Here is a 19712-nt window from a genome sequence, read left to right on the forward strand (position 1 = left end):
AGGAGCTGACTGGCTGTTTGTTCGACTGGGCACTTAGGTCATAGGGACATGTAGCATAATTGTCATCATTCCCATACAGAAATTACACCATCTTCATCAATGATTTCCAGTGTGGAATTGAGAAAGGCTAGCGAAATCCATGGCAGGGAATATTGAATTTGGCTTGAATTCTGTGCATGTTTTCAATTTATGTTCAATTCATGTCTTAACATTTGACTCGTCATGCAATATAAGGATCATTTGTGACCAATGCTTTGACCTAGTGACAGTCTGATTTGTCTGGGTCACATTTATTCTTAATAAATGTACAATATAAGACTGTTTGATACTATGCCCAGACAGTTTAGTCTAAACATAATTTGAGCTTTCTCTGTTCTCAAAAAAGATAGATGGAGACATTTTAAATATCTTAAAATCAGTGAGTATTTTAAACATTGAATAGAACATGTCATATTTGCAGTCTTAATTAGTCGATGAACTGTTTGTTTCCATAACATCAAACCAATGTTAGAAAGACAGAGAAACAACTTGACTTGGAGGATTAATGTGTGCAATTGAGTCAGACTAAATCAAAGTGTTGCTGGGAGATTACATTTGTTTTAATACATAATCTGATTAAGGGAACTCTTCCATGCCATCATTTAATGCAGATTACCTCCCAAGAAGCAGATTACGGTGTATTAAACACCAGCCTGCTCCACCGACCACAGATGTTTTGTCTGTGTCAACTATAACACTTAATGACCTCTTTATCTGGATAAGCATTTACCACAATATAAAAACATATTTGTAGATTTTAATTGCAGTCTGAAACCTCATTCAATATTACCCAAATTGTCCATCACCATGTCGACCACATGAAGTCCTGTCTATGAAAATAGTCTGTTGTTGTGGGTGTAGATTGCCCTCTAGTGGGAACGGTGCAGTGATGCATCCTTAGCACTGGGCTCCCAACAATTATATCCATAAAATGTACACACAAGTACAGACATGAATTTAAATAGCAGACACTTTTATGCAAAGCAGTGTCTAAATGGGGTTTTTTTCTACACACAATCCTCTTACCTCTCCATTGCCATGACATGTGTTCCATCTATTGGGTCACTTACAATCTCAAGTGGAGCTTTGACAGAAGGCTATAGGAAAACTGGGTGGGGGGGGGCTAGATTATTGAGAGCTTACTACCCATCTATGGAGTGTACACCTAAATGACCTGCTCTATACTATCCATGATCCATATGGCTGCGAATACTGTACTTAATGTGGATGTTGCGTTTTGACTGTGCGGACTGAACTAAGTGGTCTGAATATGAACAAATTGTGCTGTTCCATTACTGCATACAATACATAGACTTATCAATGTTGCATATGTACCGGTATGTATCTTCGCGTTCTATGGGTATGTTCTCAAGGCATGTTTATACACCAGCCTACACATGTATGTGTATAGTTGTTTAAATAATACCAGCCATTAAATATGAATAACAGAATACCACATCCATCAGGACTGCAACAAAAGCAGAGTGTGTCCTTGATCTGTGTGCATGTCTAAGATGTTTGAGATTATCTTAAAGGACAACAATGTTACTGAGTACTGTTGGTACGAAACAAATGGTGCTGTCTAGCTCGAGTTGCTGCACAGTACGTTGGTGTGTTTTTGCAGTTATGTTGGTGTGTGACCTGTGTGCATGAGAGGGGTTTGTGAATTTGTGTGTGTGTGTGTGAGTGAGAGAGATGTGGTGATGTCGGTGTGTAACCCTTGACCTTGTGTGCAGGATGGCACCGGAGCGCTGCAGCGCAGTGGTTCCTTGGGGAAGCTGCGGGACGTTCTCAGGCGCAGCAGTGAGCTCCTGGTCAAGAAACTCCAAGGGAACGCACCTCCAGAACCACGCAGCACTAAGTAAGACCAGCGACCTGTCCTTCACCAGCATGCTTATTTCAGTACTCCACTTCTGGCTGATCTTGATTGATACTTGTATCTCAATAAGCCCAGTTGAAGTCTGTTATTTGTCTGATGAGTGGTTTGAATGGTAATGATTAATGCCCTGTGTTATTCACAGCATGAAGCGAGCTGCCTCTCTCAATTACCTGAACAAGACCAGTGAAGACCCTTTTCAGGTATCTGCCTAACAAGAGTATTTACCGTAGATGAATGTTTTATCAAGTTCGCTTGACCCCAGAATGTTCTAAAGCGGTTTTGCATTTCTTTGGAAATGTGATGAAACCAACGTTAATGTAAACTTTAACGTGAAAGTGGTAGCATGTCAAACGTCTTGAAGCTTCAAGCTTCTTGAATCAAACATGAGTCTGATATCAGTTGGTAGTATTTAAGAACCTACACATCTTTCCCTGACAAACATTTATTTATTTAAGACCAGTGCACATTAATCAACATTTCTGTAAATGTGCCAGTGTTAGCCATCAGGCTAATTTTTGACTGTAGTCCATTGGCAAGATAGATAGATACTTTATACTTTATTGATCCCCAAGGGGAAATTCAGGCAAGATGTTATACTAGGCACATGGTGGCATAAAAAAAAAGAACCGACACCTCATTAGCATCTCATTCTCACACTTGTCTCCTTTTTCTCTCTCTAGCAGAGTCTAGCAGGCAGACGGCTGAGGGACACGCGAGGCCTGAGCTCCAGCACAGTAGATCTGTACAGCGGGGACTGAGATGACCTCGGCCTCCCCCCTCATCCAAGGATGCAGTCGGCCCTCTCCCCTGTGTCCAAGAGCAGCTATATAACCCCAAAGACAAGCTCATGTTCTCCCTTTCAGGTCTACTGAGCCCCAAAAGGCCTCTGCTTTTATTCCAGGAAGATGTTAAACTAAACCTCTCCCATTTTGAAATTGCACACTCTCATACATTGCATTTGTAGGAAAATATTGATGATGGATGCTGCTTTTTGATATGCTGCCATCTCGACTAGCCCCACTCAATAATCACATTTACCGGTAGTTATATAGACCACCATCTTTGGTGAACTCGTATCATGTTACATGCATACAATTTTAGGAAGACTTATATGATATACTGGTATTCCCAAATGTTACATAACCCAAAGGTTAGTGTGCTGCATTCATGGGTTAATAATATACCGTACTGTTGTTTTTTTAGTCTGTTTGTTTTTATTTTTTCATGTTAGATCTCATGCTCACTGTGCCATGTGTTTGGATTTTAAGCCATTTTAGTTGTAGTTGTTGTTGGGTTAGCTCTTACGCTTACTCCAATTTCATTTTAGGAAGTGTGTGTTAAGAAGTGTAATGCTTGTAATGTTTTGGATGCTATGGATATTTTGAAAAGTGCAACTTGTCGGTAAATGCTTTAACCTTGCCTACTCATGCCAATTGGAGATTTAATTTTCTCGGTAGTATGAAGCACAAACGAGAGTGAGTTTATATTTATCTGTGGCTTCTCTGAATTCACAAATGTAGCCATGGCAACACAAGTGCTGGCTTTCTTATGCTCGTTCTGGATGTTTTCAGTGATATTTGGTTGCATGGAATTACTTGGGTTCCAATGACAAAAACACATAGCTTGTGCCTAGCTAATATGGGAGAGATGGAAGATGACCTTTTTGTTCTTCTGTTTCCTGCATGGTCTAAGCCTTATTCAATTGTCAGTTGTAAAATGTTACATTTCTGCCCAGTAATTCAGTAATTCATCTATATGGCTCTAAGATATATATTTTTGTAAGAAATGAAAGCCGAACATGAGGTAAACAAGGATCTCCATATCGAATAGCTCCATGCATTATTGCCTGTATTAAAGGAGAATTTTTCACAAAGGCAATTTTTACATAGGATTTTTCACATTTCACATAGGCAAGTTGCTACATGCATGCCAACAAAGACCATGCATGCCAATAAACATGTACCCAGAATGTAGCACCTGGTAGCTCTAGCTGTTGGCTGCAGCAACTCGAGCTAGGTAGAACCGATTGTTTTCGTAACAACAGTACTCTGTGACCTCGAGAGTCCATCTATGTGAAAAACCGCCGGAATTCTCCTTTAATATGCAAATTGTATCTGTAGCTTTATCTTCACATGATCTGACAGAATGGCTTGACAACAGACAGACATGCATTTAAAGGGCACTCCACATTGTCCTGTTTTGATGTATATGCTAATTAATCAAATATGGCACAAATGGCATCCTCCTGTCACTTGTTGGGCAGAAAGCCACCAACATACATACTCATTATGACCCATCACTACAGCGTATCAGGGTTGTGCACAATTTGAATTGCAATTCTGCTTCCTGTTTGCTACCTCAATTGAAATGCAAGTGAAATTCAAGAATTTAATTGGAATTTAAGACCCATATTCAATTCAATTCTGGAATTTTGCACAAGCCTGCAGTGTATGCCTATTCTCCATACATCTCCATGTTGACTGTACTTGTTCCATGTAAAAGGTACAATCTCACCTCAGCTCACTGTGCAAGAGTTCATATCATGCACACACAGTAGCAGGTTTCCCCATCACTTCTTCCATCACTAACTAATTTATAGTCCCGCTTCTATCAGATCTCATCTCATCACCACCAGCAATCTGAAGCATGGTGCTTACTCTGCTACCACCAATACAAATGCATTACTTAGAGACTTAAGTACTACTAGAAAAACATTTGATGCAAAAGATTTTGTAGCAATTCCCGTTACAGCATTGTGACCATACTGTTTCTAAGGTACTGTTGTAGTCATATAGGGTGTACACTTACACTGGAGTTTTGTGAATAATAATAATAATAACAATTCAACCAGACACCATTATTGCCTCTTTTATTTGTGTCATCACTATTCCTTTGGTATGCATTAGATGGCAGTGCTGTGTCTTGAATCACTAGCCCAACTGAGGATTGTATCAGTGGTGTAGACTGCTCTTACGGGCCACCCACACACGTCTGTTGTGTGATTCTTGTAGTCATATGTATGGCTTGAAGATTTAAAATCCATCAATTACAGTTCAGCTGAACACCCACTCCCTCTCTACCAACTATGTCCCAGGGCGCAACTAAACACAGCTGAAAGCATTGCTTAAGGGTCAGCAAGATTTTTGAATGTCGAGATTTGCACAGTGTAGCCTACTATAATGTTTTTGATGTCGTGTACTTTGTCATTTTGTAATGTTGATTTTGGTCTCCACTTGAATTGAAATACACTGTGACTGACCTCCCACTTAAATGATATCATGATGTGAACATATTTAATTTCTTTTGTGTGTGTGTGTTTTTCTTTTTTTCATTGGAAGGGAATTCTTGCCAGGACAGAAGCACTTTCATGCGCAGATTTATTGGGTAAACTGTACTTTGTATAACATGTATTTCAAATAGGATGTAAGAGGAAATTGGGTACGAGTATTCAATTGTATTCTAAAGCAGCAGGGATTTTTGTGTCATTTATTTTTCTCTATTCGTCCTATGTCACATCAAAATGAAAGGCATCCTACTCATTTCTCTCTAATCTCGATTGTAAGGAATATCTTTCGAAATGATTACATCTCTTGCTCCCTCTTTGAACTGTACTGGTGTTGGATACAGTACACTAACAACCTAGTTCACTAACAGTTCCGTGTCAAAAATTGTAATGATTGTGCTGTATTGGATGGAAAAAAAGAGTGATTTGAAGCCAATAAATAATTCATTATTCGTTTTTATTTGGGTGTACTTGTCCTTGGTGAATAATTCATGAACTGTGCACACACAATTACACAAACACACGCTTACAGGTTCACACCAAGTATACACATGAAAGTGGTCTCATTAAACGTGGAACACAACAGGATTTGACTGTGCATATGTTAGGTGACAGACTCAATAGTAGCTCCTTTGGTGTCTTAAATTGGTTGGAAGTTTCAGTTTGCATCAAGAGCAGCTGAAAAGAGGTTTCAGTTTAACAACTAATTTCAAAGGTTTACTTGATGTATTTTTACCCATGTGCATAGATGCAGTTTATTCTTCAGCTACTTCCTACTCTGAGCTGAAATTGCAATCCTGATGGCAGACCCAAACTTCTTGAAATGGTCTTTGATTTCTCTATTCACTCTTAACAGCTGCTCAGAGCCCTTAGGAGCAGAACATAATTCTCGAGCAGATGACTTCATTAGTGCACAGGCTTTAACCTAATTCTGCAAGCAGCTCAAAAGACAAGTTCATTTTCACCAGAAATGTAATACCCAGTCATATACTCTTGGTCCGATAGACTGATTTGATCATTAACTACGAAGGACCATGACAAGCAAATTAATGTATTATGTAACATGACATTCTTTAAGATTTTCTTCTTTTTCAGAAATTTCTTAACGTTGGTTGGTGTGTACAGTCTTAACCACTGGGGGATGGGGCCATCATATCTGTGACATAAATTCTTTTGTTCTTCATGCTTCATGTGATGACATTGATGGGTGAATCATCTCTTTTACTGACAGCACTGCTCCACAAGTATTCACATACACAACTACAGGCTGCTTAGATGTTTTCAGCAGTGGAAGACTTTGGTGACTGTTGAGTGGTCATCCAAGTTCAGTAATTCTGTGTGGTTTAGATAGATAGATAGATAGATAGATAGATAGATACTTTATTGATCATCAAGGGGAATTTATCAAGTTGTAGAGCATGTATGTTAGAGAGGACAGCAACTGTACAATCAAATGGAATGAACTGGAAATTAATTGAGCACATAATTTAGGCCTATGGTTATGGTTGATGGTCTGGACCTTAAAGGTAGGCTATGGCCTGCATGAGATGGGATATTGAATAGTTAAATGCTCTACACTGTCTTCACAGCCTGTTGTAAGGCTATTTCTATTTGAGTGTCTGTATGATTTGAAAAGCTACATGAGTTAATGATTTTTGCAAGTGATTAAATGCACCTTTGTGCATAATTCAAAGCTGTCATCTTCTGTCACAGAAATGTGATAGCCTAATGGCACATCCTAACATATAGGCCTACAAAATCTGTTGAAGTCTGGTTTACCTTTTTTTATTATTAAAAAAGGCAACAGTTTTTATTGTCATTATCCAAGTCATCAGGGTGGGTTGTTATTCCTCCTTTTCCCATGTACTTCCAGTGGGTTGCAGTATTGGACACGATTTTGTACGAGAGGTAAAACCGGAAGCGACAATAGTATGGCAAGGGAGCGGGGCGAACGGAGAAAGACGACTCTCCGATGTCGGTGTGCGAGGCTCCTGCGGGGTTTCCTGAACTGAACGGGTCGACGGGCTTAGTTAACTGAGGAGTTCAGGAATCGCAAAGGTGCAACAATAGCTTTTCTATGATAGACTGAACACTTCACAGTCTTATGTTTTACTGGCAAGTCCACTATGGATTACAAGTAACTTACCTTTTAGTGTCACTTGAAGCGTGGATGATACGTTTCAACGTGTTTGCTGGGAGAAAAAAGAATAAAGTTCTGTTTTCTACGTCTACCTAAGAACCTCTGCACTTACTCGCGGCGCAGTAGCCTATAGGCTGCTAGGCGACACTTCCTACAGGTGTTGACGTCTGGACTTTTACACTCCTGGGTCGCTTCTCGTCCCTTCTTATCCGGGCTGAACCGAAATCCATTCCAGCTATGGAGCTATCACCGAGGAACGCCAGGCAGCGGCGGCGGCGAGAAGCCAGTAAAAACTCAACATATCCCGAGAAGGGAACGGCACTAAAGACATCACCGGTTCGGATGGCCGCTCTTTTCTGGTTTGGCATTCTTTGCACCAAAGGTTTGTAGTTTGTTTTTGTAATAGATTGGATCACTTTGCGTGTCAAGACCCCAGGTTTCGCTGCTGCCATTACCTTATTTCCAAAGTAGGTTAGTCACTGTTACACCTTGAAAGCCGTCTGTCAGGTTTGAGCACAGCTCGCTACTTTATTGCTACTCGCTGATCTTTTTGCATCAAATGGGTGAAACAGTTTTGCGACATGGTTTGTTTAGTAGCCTATAGGCTACAATGTATCACAGAGATGAACATGTAGCTAATGTCTAATATAATCTAAACAGGCTGAATGTATAGGTCATGCAAGACCAACAGTTAACAGGCGACCCAACACGGACTTGAGCTATTTGATATCGACATTATCCTGTCCCTGCCTATGGTCCCTGCTCCTGAGTGAATGGCTTACCTAGCTTGTATAGAATGAAAGCCTGCCACAGGATAAGGCAATATAATCATTTTACGCTGTTATGGATATTTACTTGAGTACTTTGTAGTCCCCGTATGTGAAATGGATAGTTTGTGTCCACCTAATACGTTTAATGAGTTATCAGTTTGTAGTCAAAATCTGTCAGCTACTCGTGGTGCCATTCATGGTCAATGAACGACTGAATTGGCTAACGTCAATTTTCTCTTAGAGATGTGCAAGCACTGAACATGCATAAGTGACAAAAAACATTCAGGAAATTTTAGGGTTTGAGACAGTTTGTCTTCTGCAAGGACATTGAATACATAAACTGCCTGTTCCACGAGTAAATTTGAAAGTAGGCAACTATATTAACTGACAAAAAATTGAAAGTTGACATCTCGGTGTGGGGCCACCATGCCCAGACCAACCATGTAACACCCTTAGGATATAAACATGTCCAGGGCACAGACGCTTAGTTGACATTGTATTGTTTTTATGTTCTATTGTGGTGGCTGGTCTGGTATGCTTGTATGACTTCCAGTCATGTGTTTAGATGTGCATGAAGGTGATAACGAGGCTGCTTGCCAAATCTCTCTACTGAGAGAACATCTTCCACATTGAGGATTCATCCAGGATTTGATATCTCAGAATGCTAGAATTATATAGGCTACCTTTCCAAATGGAATATTTTTATCATGTGATCTGTTTACCTTAGGTATTGAAAATGAATAGTTTACGCCGATGAAGGTGATTTCTAAAAACTCTAAACATTCCCTTCAGGCTTTTGTTCTCAGTGAGAACATTTAATTTTTTTTCCGCTCTGTCATCCCTGAAGTTTTAACTCCTCTCTGCAGGGACAGGGAAATGTGGTTGGGGCGGGGTGGGGGTGGTGGGGTGGGATGTGTGGCCACTCACTTCATTAAGGATGAATGTGTCCTCTGTGTGTGTTTGTGTGTGTGTGTGTGTGTGAGAGAGAGAAAGGGGTGGGGGAGAGGTGGGGGCTCTGGGAGGCATTCTCGCCTGGGAGCATGATGATTTGTTTTATGTTTATGTTTATGGCTCTGAGCAGACATTTTTGTCCAAAGCAGCTTACAATTACACCAATAAGCATTACATTAACATTGACATTTATCGTTTATAGTAGTCATATATAGACTAAATAAAAAAAAAAATGCCAATTATGAATAAACTAGATAGAATTAACAGAATAATAGCAATAACTGGGTCATGGAATTAAGAAGATAGCAAGGTGTCGATCCAGTAAGTGTCTGATCGCCCAGAGTGAGGAATTTGAATTTAATTCTGACTTGTACTGTAGGAAGCCAATGAAGAGTAACTAACAAAGGAGTTACATGTGTCTTCTTTGGCTGATTAAAGACTAGACATGCTGCTGCATTCGGAATCATCTGTAATGATCTTACTACACAAGCAGGAAGGCCTGCTAACAGTGCATTGCAGTAGTCTTGTTTGGAAAGAACCATGGCCTGCACAAGACGTTTTGTGGTATTGTGTGTATAATTCTATATTGTACTGGATAAACCGACATGACTTTGTGACTGAGGCTATGCTCAAAGAAATTTAGTTGGTCATTAATTGTGAGCCCGAGTTACATGCTGTTTTAGCAGGGGGACGGTGACAATGAGCCAAGCTGGATGCTGATTTGTTAGGGAGTAGCTATATTAGCTGGAAATACCAGAAGCTCAGTTTGGAGAGACTGAGCTAAAGATGTTGATAATGTAGATAAAGTAGAGAGGAGAGTGTCATGGTTCACTGTGTCAAAAGCAGCAGATAAGTCAAGTAAAGTTGAAACTGAGGACAGAGCAGAGGTTTTAGCTACTTTCCATGCTACAGCCACAGATAAAAGAGCAGTTTCGCTAAAATGACTGTTCTTGAAACCAGACTGCTTAGGTTCTAGTAGATTGTTCTCAGATGGGAAATCAGAAACTGGCTTGAAGGAACTTCTCCAGAACTGAATGACGAATTGATAGCATCTCTGGATTTATGCCATTATTTCTCAGCAGTTCTAAATTGCTTTCTTACTTCATGGATACCGTTAGTGAGGCATGGGTGATGAGGTTTAGAACGAGCGGGTCTTGCAGGGACATGCAGTGTTCAGAGAAGATGCCAGTGAAGAGCATAGAGTTTCTATAGAATCATTAACCTCTAGTGACAAGAATGAACTCAGAGTAGATTAAGCAGAAATGTTTGCTTGAAAGGCTTCTGAGGTTACACAGAAACAAAACTGCAAAAGGAAGAACAGCTGGACTTTTCAGGAGACACACAGAGAATCCATAAAGAAATTATCATACATCATAAGATCTTCTGTAGTACAGCTACGTAGCAGAATTGCATCAAGGTCAATGCATTCCACATTTTGAAATGTTCCTCTGGAAGGGTTGTCACGCCATAAAAACCCAGGCCCTGGAACATTGTTTTGTTTGTTTGTGTGTGTGTGTGTGTGTTTATGTATCTCTGTGTGTGTGGCTGCATGTTTGTGTGTATGTGTGGCGGAGGTTCCACAGCTTAACTCAATCTGGTGTCCTGACGCTCATCGTGTGCAAATCGAGTTGGAGTCAATAACATGAACAGTAATGACTGAGGCTCAAGTCATTGCCTGCAGGATGGGGGGAAAAAAAAGAGGGGCAGCAACTAAAGTTAGAGAAGAAAACAGCTCATTGTCTGTAGTCTGGTGTCACCACACCACCACATGCCTAGCCAGCCTCTCTGTGTTCTTAATGCAACCCAGGCCCACTTTCACTCTCATCTCGGACAAGCCTATGCCAGCCTCAGATGTCTCTCCCTCCACACTCCTCTCATCCGAGAACTGCTGATCACAGATGCAGTTGGGCATGACTGCTGTGATGACGCAGGCAAAAAGTCTTGTCTTTTTTCTTCTCCTTTTCTTTTTTCCCCCCTGCATCTTTGCACCCCCTGAACTCTCCCCAGTTGAAAGGAAACATTCTGTTAGTGTACACACAGTATGTATTTTTGAACGCGGCCATTTAACTTTGTGCAAGTGAGCCAGCCATGAGCTGCACGTCTTTATCTTCATCTCGTTTCCATCTGGAGCGGGAGAGGGCTGAAGTGCTCTCGTCGCAGCTCGGCGAGGAGCGGATGAAAGCCGAAGCCCCAGTTAAACATTCATAATGTAAATGCACTGCCTTCCCTCCAGGGGAATGTTGTTATTATTGCAGACATTTCTTTTCCAATTCGGTGTCCATTCGGTGTCTTATCTTTTCTGTCTCTCCTCTTCAATCTTTCTTTTTTTGTCTCATTCATTCCACATTTTAAGATTTAGTTTGGAGATACATTCTATTTTATCTTTTTAAATGGAGCGTGTTTTATCTGAGGGTGGCAAAAGCTTTCATATGTGGTGTTGTCAGCCTCTGGAGACTGGAGAGACTTATTTCTGTGAAACATGAGGAGCGATAAGTTACCATCCGGACACCATTGCCCCCTCTAGGGCTCCCCGGCCAGGGCCTTTGATCTTTGATGAGAGTGAAGTCTCTGTGTGTGTCAGTGTGTGTGTGTGTCAGTGTGTGTGTGTGTGTGTGTGTGTGTGTGTGTGTGTGTGTGTGTGTGTGTGTGTGTGTGTGTGTGTGTGTGTGTGTGTGTGTGTGTGTGTGTGCACAAAATGGGATTCAGTAGGGAATTTATGCAGTGGACTAAGTTTTCAAGTCCATAGTATTATTAGGATGTTCGCATGAATCGCAAAACTGTCAACTAATATGGGAGGGTGATGGACCATTGTCCCAAAGGGTGAGGGAGAAAAGGAAGGGAGGGAGAGAGAGAGAAACAAAAGTACAGTTACACTGTGAGACAAATGGTGAGGCACATCGAATTGGGGACCAGACCTGGTCACCACAGCTGAGCCTCATAAAAGCCATATTTATAATGGTGAATTTTTCCAGGCATGGGGGTTCCAGTGGCATGATGAGAGATTCCGCAGTGTAATCCAGAACATTGAGACCAGGTTCAGGGTTTTACAGAGAGATGTGATTACAGCGGATGTTGTTTCAGGCTCCGATGTGTGGGTTTGTGTGTATGTTCTGGGTTTCTGTGTGTGTGTGTGTGTGTGTGTGTGTGTCTGTGTGTCTATGTGTCTGTGTGCGAGAGAGAGAGAGAGTGTGAGTGAGGGGGAAGATCATCTGTTTTGGGCATTTATGTCTTCCTTATAACTGTATAGTAAAGGAAAACAGTGAGTATACATGTAAACAACACATCCGAGTGGAAGGAGGCAAAAGCCCCAGCAAAGGGTGGTGTGGGAATCTCAGTATTATTATAACATAGCCCTGTAATTCAAGCGGTATCATCAATCATGGCACAACAAAGATTTCAAGGATTAGCATTTGTTTGACAGACATAAATTGATTACGGTTGTGTGCTGTGGGTTGGCATCTGTTGTTTATGTTAGTGCTTGCATGTACTGTAGCAACCATAAATATATCTGTTCGCAGTGGAAGGTCTTTTAAAAAGCAGTAGATGTGTCCTTGGCTTCAGCCACCAATGTGTAAAGAATGGCCAAAAGAGTGGTTAGATGTTGACTGTGGAAAAGACCATGAGTACTATCCATTGACATGGGAAATGATAAAAGGACATTTCAAAAGATTTGAGCAATGTTCTCCATCAGCGTTGCCATGGCAGACAGGACATGTCATGGACGTCAGTATTTGTGAAATCAGTGAATGATTTTGTCAACTGAATTGAGATGTCCTCAGTCATGGCCTTTGATATTGGAGTGTTCTATTGGACGGAACGAGGCAACGAGGAACGAGCCTCCTCTGGATTAAGATTTCCCATACAAAATATAAAGGCATGCATGCATGACTGTCATGTTACATTTTTTAGATGTTCCCCTAGCATAAAAGCGCTGAGTGCAGTCATGTCCTCATGTGGACCTATTGCCGTTGCTCTTCTTTCTTCCAGTTTTATAACATTTTCTGACCTGTCACTATGGATAAATCTCAACAGCGATGCTGAAAGGTCCTCTCCTCAGCCCTGTTGTTCACTTCCCTTGGTTGTCTGTACAGGGCTGCCCAAATACTGCATCTCCTGTGGCTGTTAAACAGGAATTCAATACAATCTTTGCTGTACAGATATCAATCTTTTGAGAAAAAACACTCAACAAAATGACCATGCCATCTCCTATGGCAAAAATGTAGGACTTTATGTGTGCATCAACTAGGTTAGAAGGTCAGTGCCACAGATCCATATATATATAATGAACTGTTGAGCTGGTAGATTAAAGCTTATGAAGAGCCGCTTGACGTAAATATTTACATCTCTGATTAATTTGCTAAATGTAATAGGACTAAATCTCTCTACACTGTCCGGTCTCAATATCGCCACCACCATCACATTATTGCTTCCCATGCCCCACCCACTGGCGGGCTGTGTGTTCCTGTCTGGCTGCTACAACAAGCAGTGACTCTTGGATCTTGAGTGTCCTACCTACTACAGTTAAAGCTTTTGCAGCTAATACTACATTCTCCCTTTCCCACAGATATTATTTAATGAAATGGTGTAAATCCTTTTTGAGGCTCTTTTTGAAAGACCGTGAGAGACAAAAGGACAAAGGGAGGAGAGAAAAGGGAATAAATGTGACAGGGAGAAGGAGAGAAGATGCGGTGTAAGGGGAAAAAAAGTGAATCTGAGTAAGATCACTGCTCGGGGTACTGGGCAAGGGTCTCTTGACAAAAAAAAAACCCTGGCAGGATTCCACCTCCTCTTTCCACCAGAAAGAGACAAGACTGAAAAAAAGGCTTTGGGCCGAGGGTGGGGCACTGCCAGTCATATCTAATGACTTTCTGCCCTCCACTTCCCCAGTGGGAGATGGGTATTTGTGCTAGATGCCTTGATTGGGGCGACTGGTTTGATGTTGCCAGTCACTCTAAAAAAGCATTCCAAAAACAACAGACGCTGGCATTCGCAGGGCCCGAGGGATGAGACGAGTGGGAGGTGGTTTGGGCAGCGGTGCGCTGGATCAAAGGCTAAGAAGGAGCTGGGCGTTCTAGAGTGATCATGCAAGACACGAGTGCATTTGCTCACATGCCCTCTGCTCTTCGCATTAAAGAGCTACTCTTACTCCCTCTTCACAGAGAGAGATGAGATCAGTGAAGCTGGATACTTGGTTCTGTTTGCATTTGGATTGATGTAGATGGCTGGGTTGTGATGACCTTGCATTGATCTCCTGGAAGAGGTCAGGTCTTACAGCATAAGCATGGATTCCTTTGGATTTGCATCTGTGTTTATCCTCTGCAGAGGGGAAAATGCATTGGACCAGTGATAGACACTCGATCCACTCAGACTGTATGAATACATGGACTCTTGTGTAAGAAAAAAAGACCCACTCTTCATTTGGTTAGCAGGATCATTGTTTGGATAATTATGCTGCTGTAGCCGATGAGCAATGGAACTCATTTACCTGAAAGCTCCATCTGACGGGCCATCTGGGCTTTAGGAGAGCCTCCTATGGAGATGCCTGGTGCATTTCACGCTCTCTGCTCCAGGATATGAGGCTGCACTGTGGGGTCTGGTGGCCTTTGCCTGCTTTTTCCAGAAGCCACAGACCAAAGCAGGTCATGGACTTACCCACTGGTTCACCCTCAGACCAGAAGCCAGTAGCCTGAACCTCAGAGCATTCTCACAGACCTCCAGCCTGCATCACAAGCCAATGCATCGGTGAAGTCATCCAGAAGGCTTTATTGATGGCAGAAAAGTCTCTTCAGTTTAGGCAAAATCCCTACCACAAGATATATTGTATGAGTTTCAGAGTGGTGAATAGGTTTGAAATTAAATTTCCATGTGCTTTTAGGATGATTATGATTTGCCAGCAAAGTCGCTGGTCAGAGCATTAGGCAGCATTCCCACAGCACAGTCCCACCGAGCCCAGTGACTCTTTGGACCAGGAGGAGAGTCTCAAAATCCAGCACTGACCTCAACTGGACCCCGCAAAAACCTGGAGGCTCATGGCAGCCAAGTGGAGCCGGGCCTGGACGCCTGCCAGCTTTTTCTTCATGTCAGTGAAGGTGGGATTATCGGACTCCCAGTCCCAAGCCAGTGCCTCATGGCCAGCACACTAATGTTTTAGTGGAGCTGTGCTTTCACTGCTCTTCAGAGGATTTGTATGTGTTGGCTAGATTCATGAATCAAATTAACCTGTGTGTGTGTGCGTGTGCGTGTGTGTGTGTGTGTGTGTGCGTGTGTGTGTGTGTGTGTGTGTGTGATGAAACTATATAACTGACAGCAGTAGTTAATTTTCGGAAGGGTGGCATCTTGATGAATTGGGTTATGCATTTAATTAAGTCTTTCACTTCAATAGGAATTTTCATCCTTCAAAATGGCCGCTGCCATCTGCTCTGATTCATATAAGGGCTGTGCGTTCTGAGAGGAGTTTTAAGCTGCAGGACATCCACCTCCTACCCTACCCTACCCCAGGTGTAAGAGCAGGATTCTGGCAGCACAGCTTGGTTAAGCTCAGAGATAACACACACACACACACACACACACACACACACTTTCCACCCCCGTACATCGTTGTGTGGCTGCCAGTAGCATGTGTGAGGATTTTTTTTTTCTGTACTCAGGCACTGATGATTAAAACGCATGGAATGTCTAATTTGGCTGAGCACCATAAAGAGAAGGGGGGAGGTGGACCTGGCATACTATCCAATAATCCCTTGCTGTTAACTCTCTAAGTGCTGAAAGTGAGTGACGAGAGAGAGTCAGCCTCCAAAGACAATCCCCTGATCTCAGAGGGTTGGACACAAAAGTGGAGAAATGGACGATGAGGCCCAGAGACCACTTATAGTCTGCACAGATGAATGGACTAGCTGTGTGTGTGTGTGTGTGTGTGTGTGTGTGTGTGTGTGTGCGGTGTGCGCGCGCATGCATGTGTATTTACCTATTCCTTTAATGTGCTTACTCACTTCATGCTCTGTGACTCCATATACTGTACCTATGCAGCAGCCTCCTGTGCTTGGTCCATTTGCGTGTTGGTTTATGCCTAGTTCTGTGTGTGTGTGTGTGTGTGTGTGTTTATATGTCGCTGTGAATGCCGCCTGTGTTTCGCTAGCTGCCCATGCCATGTTGCGTTCAGCTTGAGGCCCATGCCTCGCACAGGAGGGTGAGGTCTGGTGCCCGGCAGCCATGGCTGCCAACTCCTCCTCACCCACATCCTCCTCCAGGCCCCTAGCCCACATACCCCATCCCACCCCCACCCCCTGGCTCAGGCCCAGCTGGAGACATGTCGCTGGCATGCCAATGCCCCAGCCAAGGGGGGATTACTGCTCTGGAGAGACGGCCATGGCGGCCTTTACTCCATGGCGGCCTTTAGTCCACGGGCAGGGGGTGGTTGGGTGGGAGAAAAACAGCCAATGCTTCCTGGAGCTCAAGCGTGGACTGACGATTTAAGAGGGAGGCTTGTTCTTGTGCAAGCAGCTCCTGGCCCCATGGACTCCTTTTTTTCCCTTGTGGAGCTGTTTCTTCGTTTTCACATTTTAGTGGCAGTGTGGGTTTGAGAAACAAGAACTCTTTTTCTTTTTCATTTTAATGTGAAGCTAAAAAATGCTTCGGTCTGGGCTTTTGGTAAGGACAGACAGACATGAGGAGAATCGCAGTGTATGAAATATGCAAAATAACTGCAGTGCGATGACGTTCAAATAGGTGCAGTGTACTTTTCCAGATCAAGTAGTGTCTCGGTCAGATTTGTTTTTGTTTTGGTCAGAGAATTTCTCGATTAAAAATTCATTATAGTCTTTGGTGCTTCATCGGTATCCGGGAAACCTGACCTGATTGATTCTGTGAAGTGAAGTCACTGTCAGTGCAAGTGGAAGCACTCAACAGCCATTTTAGTCTAGCAGATATACATTATGGGCCATCTGAGTCAGCAAAGCAAAAGAGACCTCCCAGCTAACACTGGGATGCTGTGTTTTGGTACATCAGGTTGCATAGACCTGTTTGTGGTCCCATTATTGTCTGTGTGCTTGTGTTAGGCCTGCATAGCTGTACAGCAAAGAGCAAAGAACAAAGACCAACGAAAAATCAACACCGTAAATGGTTATAAATTCACTCCAAACAATAAAACCCCCATAAAACACCAAGTCAACACTGTTGAATGCTTTTGCTTTATCTTGTCTCCCCCAGCTTGTTAATTACATCGTTATTTTTAACTGTAGGAGCATAAGGAATTTTCTCCCAAGCCGTGGCACCATATAGGATCTTCCTTCAAAGTGCACCCATGGTTTTGACCTATATGCTCTGAAGTAACTTCAAGAAAAAGCAAAGAAGAAGGTGGAAAGAAGGGCTTCTGACAACATAACTGACTGACTGACTGACTGACTGACTGACTAAGTGAGTGACTGACTGACTTTTTCCGCTCTTCTCCACTGATCCATGACTCTATGCCTCAGCTGCTCGGAATGCACACGTCTCCGCTCTGACAGCTGAAGCACGCCACTGACGCGAGGAGAGCGTTGTCTGTCAGATCTACTCATCTACCAAACAACCCTCTCTCTCTCTCTCTCTCTCTCTCTATCTCTTTTTTTCGCTTAATTGACGGCTTCCTGGCAGGAGACAACACCTCAGGAACTGTTTCCATGCTTATTATTGATTTTTATATGTAGATCTGGAATCCTCCCCCTCTTTATTTTTTCTGCATTAGTCTCTTTGCACTCCCTTGTAGTCGTCTTCCATTTTCTCACTGTCGGAACTCCAAAGGTTTGTTCTACAATGATCGCCTGATTGACTATGATTTGACGCTAATGGATGCATTTGTAGGCAGGAGATGGTCTGTGACACTGGCCTTAATTGGGCCACTGTGGCTTGTTTTTCGTCTATTCTCTCTGCCCATTTCACACTCTGCGGAGTTAGCCCACGACAGAGCCTGTCCCACTATACGAGCAATTACCGTGAGTCGTGAGCGGGCCGGACACCGGCAGCCGTGGAACTCATCGCTGCTCGTCTAATCACGTTAATTAAACGTGTCATCCTCACACTTATCACCTTCTCCCCTTCCTGTTATTTTCCGTAGCTAGAAAGCTAGCACCTCCTCCTCCTCCCTCTGTTTGATTATGTATTCTCTCGCTTTCTCTCTCTCTCTTGCTCTCCTCCCAAATAATGCCTGCTTCAATTTGTGCTCTCATGTAAGAGCAAGCCGGCCCCAGCTTTAATAATTCAGTCCTGCTGTATGAGGCATTTTTATTTAAAGATCTCATTAGTGTCTGTGGAGGACCGACTGTCCCCACAGTGAGCGAGCATAAAACGGACCACATTTCAGCACTTTGCTGACTTTTTGGTAAAAGTGCTTCCTGCAAGCACACCAGAGACGAAAGGGACTTTGAGCATAATCACAATACGAACACAGACAGAATAGTTTAACTTTTAGATCATAATATACGACCAGTGGTTTGAATATAAATAATCTTCTATGGAGCATGTAACTCATTACACTCATTTGAACAGAGCTGAAATGTGCCTGGTGATTATAATTACACCCCACAGAAGCCTTTTTTGCGGCGGACCATTGCACTAATTTCACACATCTGCACAGTGTAAGCTTGGAGGCGGTTTGCCTTTTGCCATTATGTCAGTCTGGGGTTTCCCTCACCCAGATCTGATTTCTCTCCCCCGATCCCTGAGGTAGAAATGTGACATTCCTGGCACAGTCCATGACGCTCCGCAGAGCCAGTCAGTCCACACGAGAGGTCACGAGGTCGTCTGTCATTTACGTCCACTTCCTGTTTATCAGAACGTGCTTATGGTTGCTCTGGGCTGGTGGGGGTAGGCCGGTTGAGCGTCTCCGTCTCTGCTCCCTAGACCAAACATTCAACCTCAAAACACCAACACCACCCCCCACCCCCTCATACCGATCCCTCACCAGCACCCTCCATCATTATCCCGGCATTCCAGCAGGGACAATGGTCTTTTCCATCTGGCCGCAGGTGAAAGCTAGCATGTTGACTATGGAAAGCCAACGCTTGTTTCCTCTGATGAGCGACCTCGATGAAGACAGCTGTCATTGTTGCCGCCGCTCCATTCAATAGGCTTTGTCCCTGGCATGCGATGACGCAGAGCTCTCGGCCAGGCAGGAAGTAGTCATGTTGTTATTAATTTTTGTTTCGAGGGGGCTGATGTCATAACCCGGAAAGGAGGCACTAAGCCTCCCCATTCAGGAACTGCAATCCAAACTCAAGGGCACTTGATTGTGTCTGTATCTGTTTGGTTGAGGCTGGTTATAGCTACAAACAATGGGATTTATTTATACTAGATGTCTATTTGTATGTGTATGCGTTTGTGCCTACTGTAGGAGTAGTACACAATGTTATTTATGGGTATGTTTTGTTACCATTGAGTGTGTTTGTGTACATATTCTGTTAGTGTGTCTGTGTTGGTTTATGTGTTTGTATGTGTGTATATTCGGGCCCAGTGTGTGTGTGTGTGTGTGTGTGAGAAAGAGAAAGAAAGAGCAATACATGTTCTCAGAGGATTGGGGGTTCTTCCTGTGAGGTGGGTCCAGTGGGGGGCCTGCTCCCCAGTACTGGAGGAAGGCCTGCAGCTGATTTGTGGCTGCTTTCCTGTTGAGCAGATGGG

General features: G+C 43.0%; 2 protein-coding genes across 12 annotated transcripts in view; both read left to right on the plus strand.

Annotated features, from left to right (window-relative positions):
• klc1b (kinesin light chain 1b) overlaps positions 1–5661 on the plus strand; it is a 38197-nt gene extending 32536 nt beyond the window's left edge. For 8 of the 11 annotated variants that reach the window (XM_048269599.1, XM_048269598.1, XM_048269606.1 and 5 more), the window contains 3 exons: positions 1776–1900; positions 2061–2118; positions 2599–5661. In XM_048269599.1, coding sequence (XP_048125556.1) covers positions 1776–1900; positions 2061–2118; positions 2599–2676 — 261 coding nt within the window. In that variant the 3' untranslated portion in view covers positions 2677–5661. The remainder of the gene's footprint in view (positions 1–1775; positions 1901–2060; positions 2119–2598) is intronic. The other 3 variants (XM_048269607.1, XM_048269605.1, XM_048269602.1) reach the window with 1 other exon arrangement.
• Positions 5662–7153: 1492 nt separating this feature from the next.
• ptk7b (protein tyrosine kinase 7b) overlaps positions 7154–19712 on the plus strand; it is a 78712-nt gene continuing 66153 nt past the window's right edge. Inside the window, exon 1 of the mRNA XM_048270262.1 lies at positions 7154–7723. Coding sequence (XP_048126219.1) covers positions 7579–7723 — 145 coding nt within the window. The 5' untranslated portion in view covers positions 7154–7578. The remainder of the gene's footprint in view (positions 7724–19712) is intronic.

The sequence above is a fragment of the Alosa alosa genome, chromosome 18 (assembly GCF_017589495.1).
Source record: "Alosa alosa isolate M-15738 ecotype Scorff River chromosome 18, AALO_Geno_1.1, whole genome shotgun sequence".
NCBI classification, from domain to species: domain Eukaryota; kingdom Metazoa; phylum Chordata; class Actinopteri; order Clupeiformes; family Clupeidae; genus Alosa; species Alosa alosa.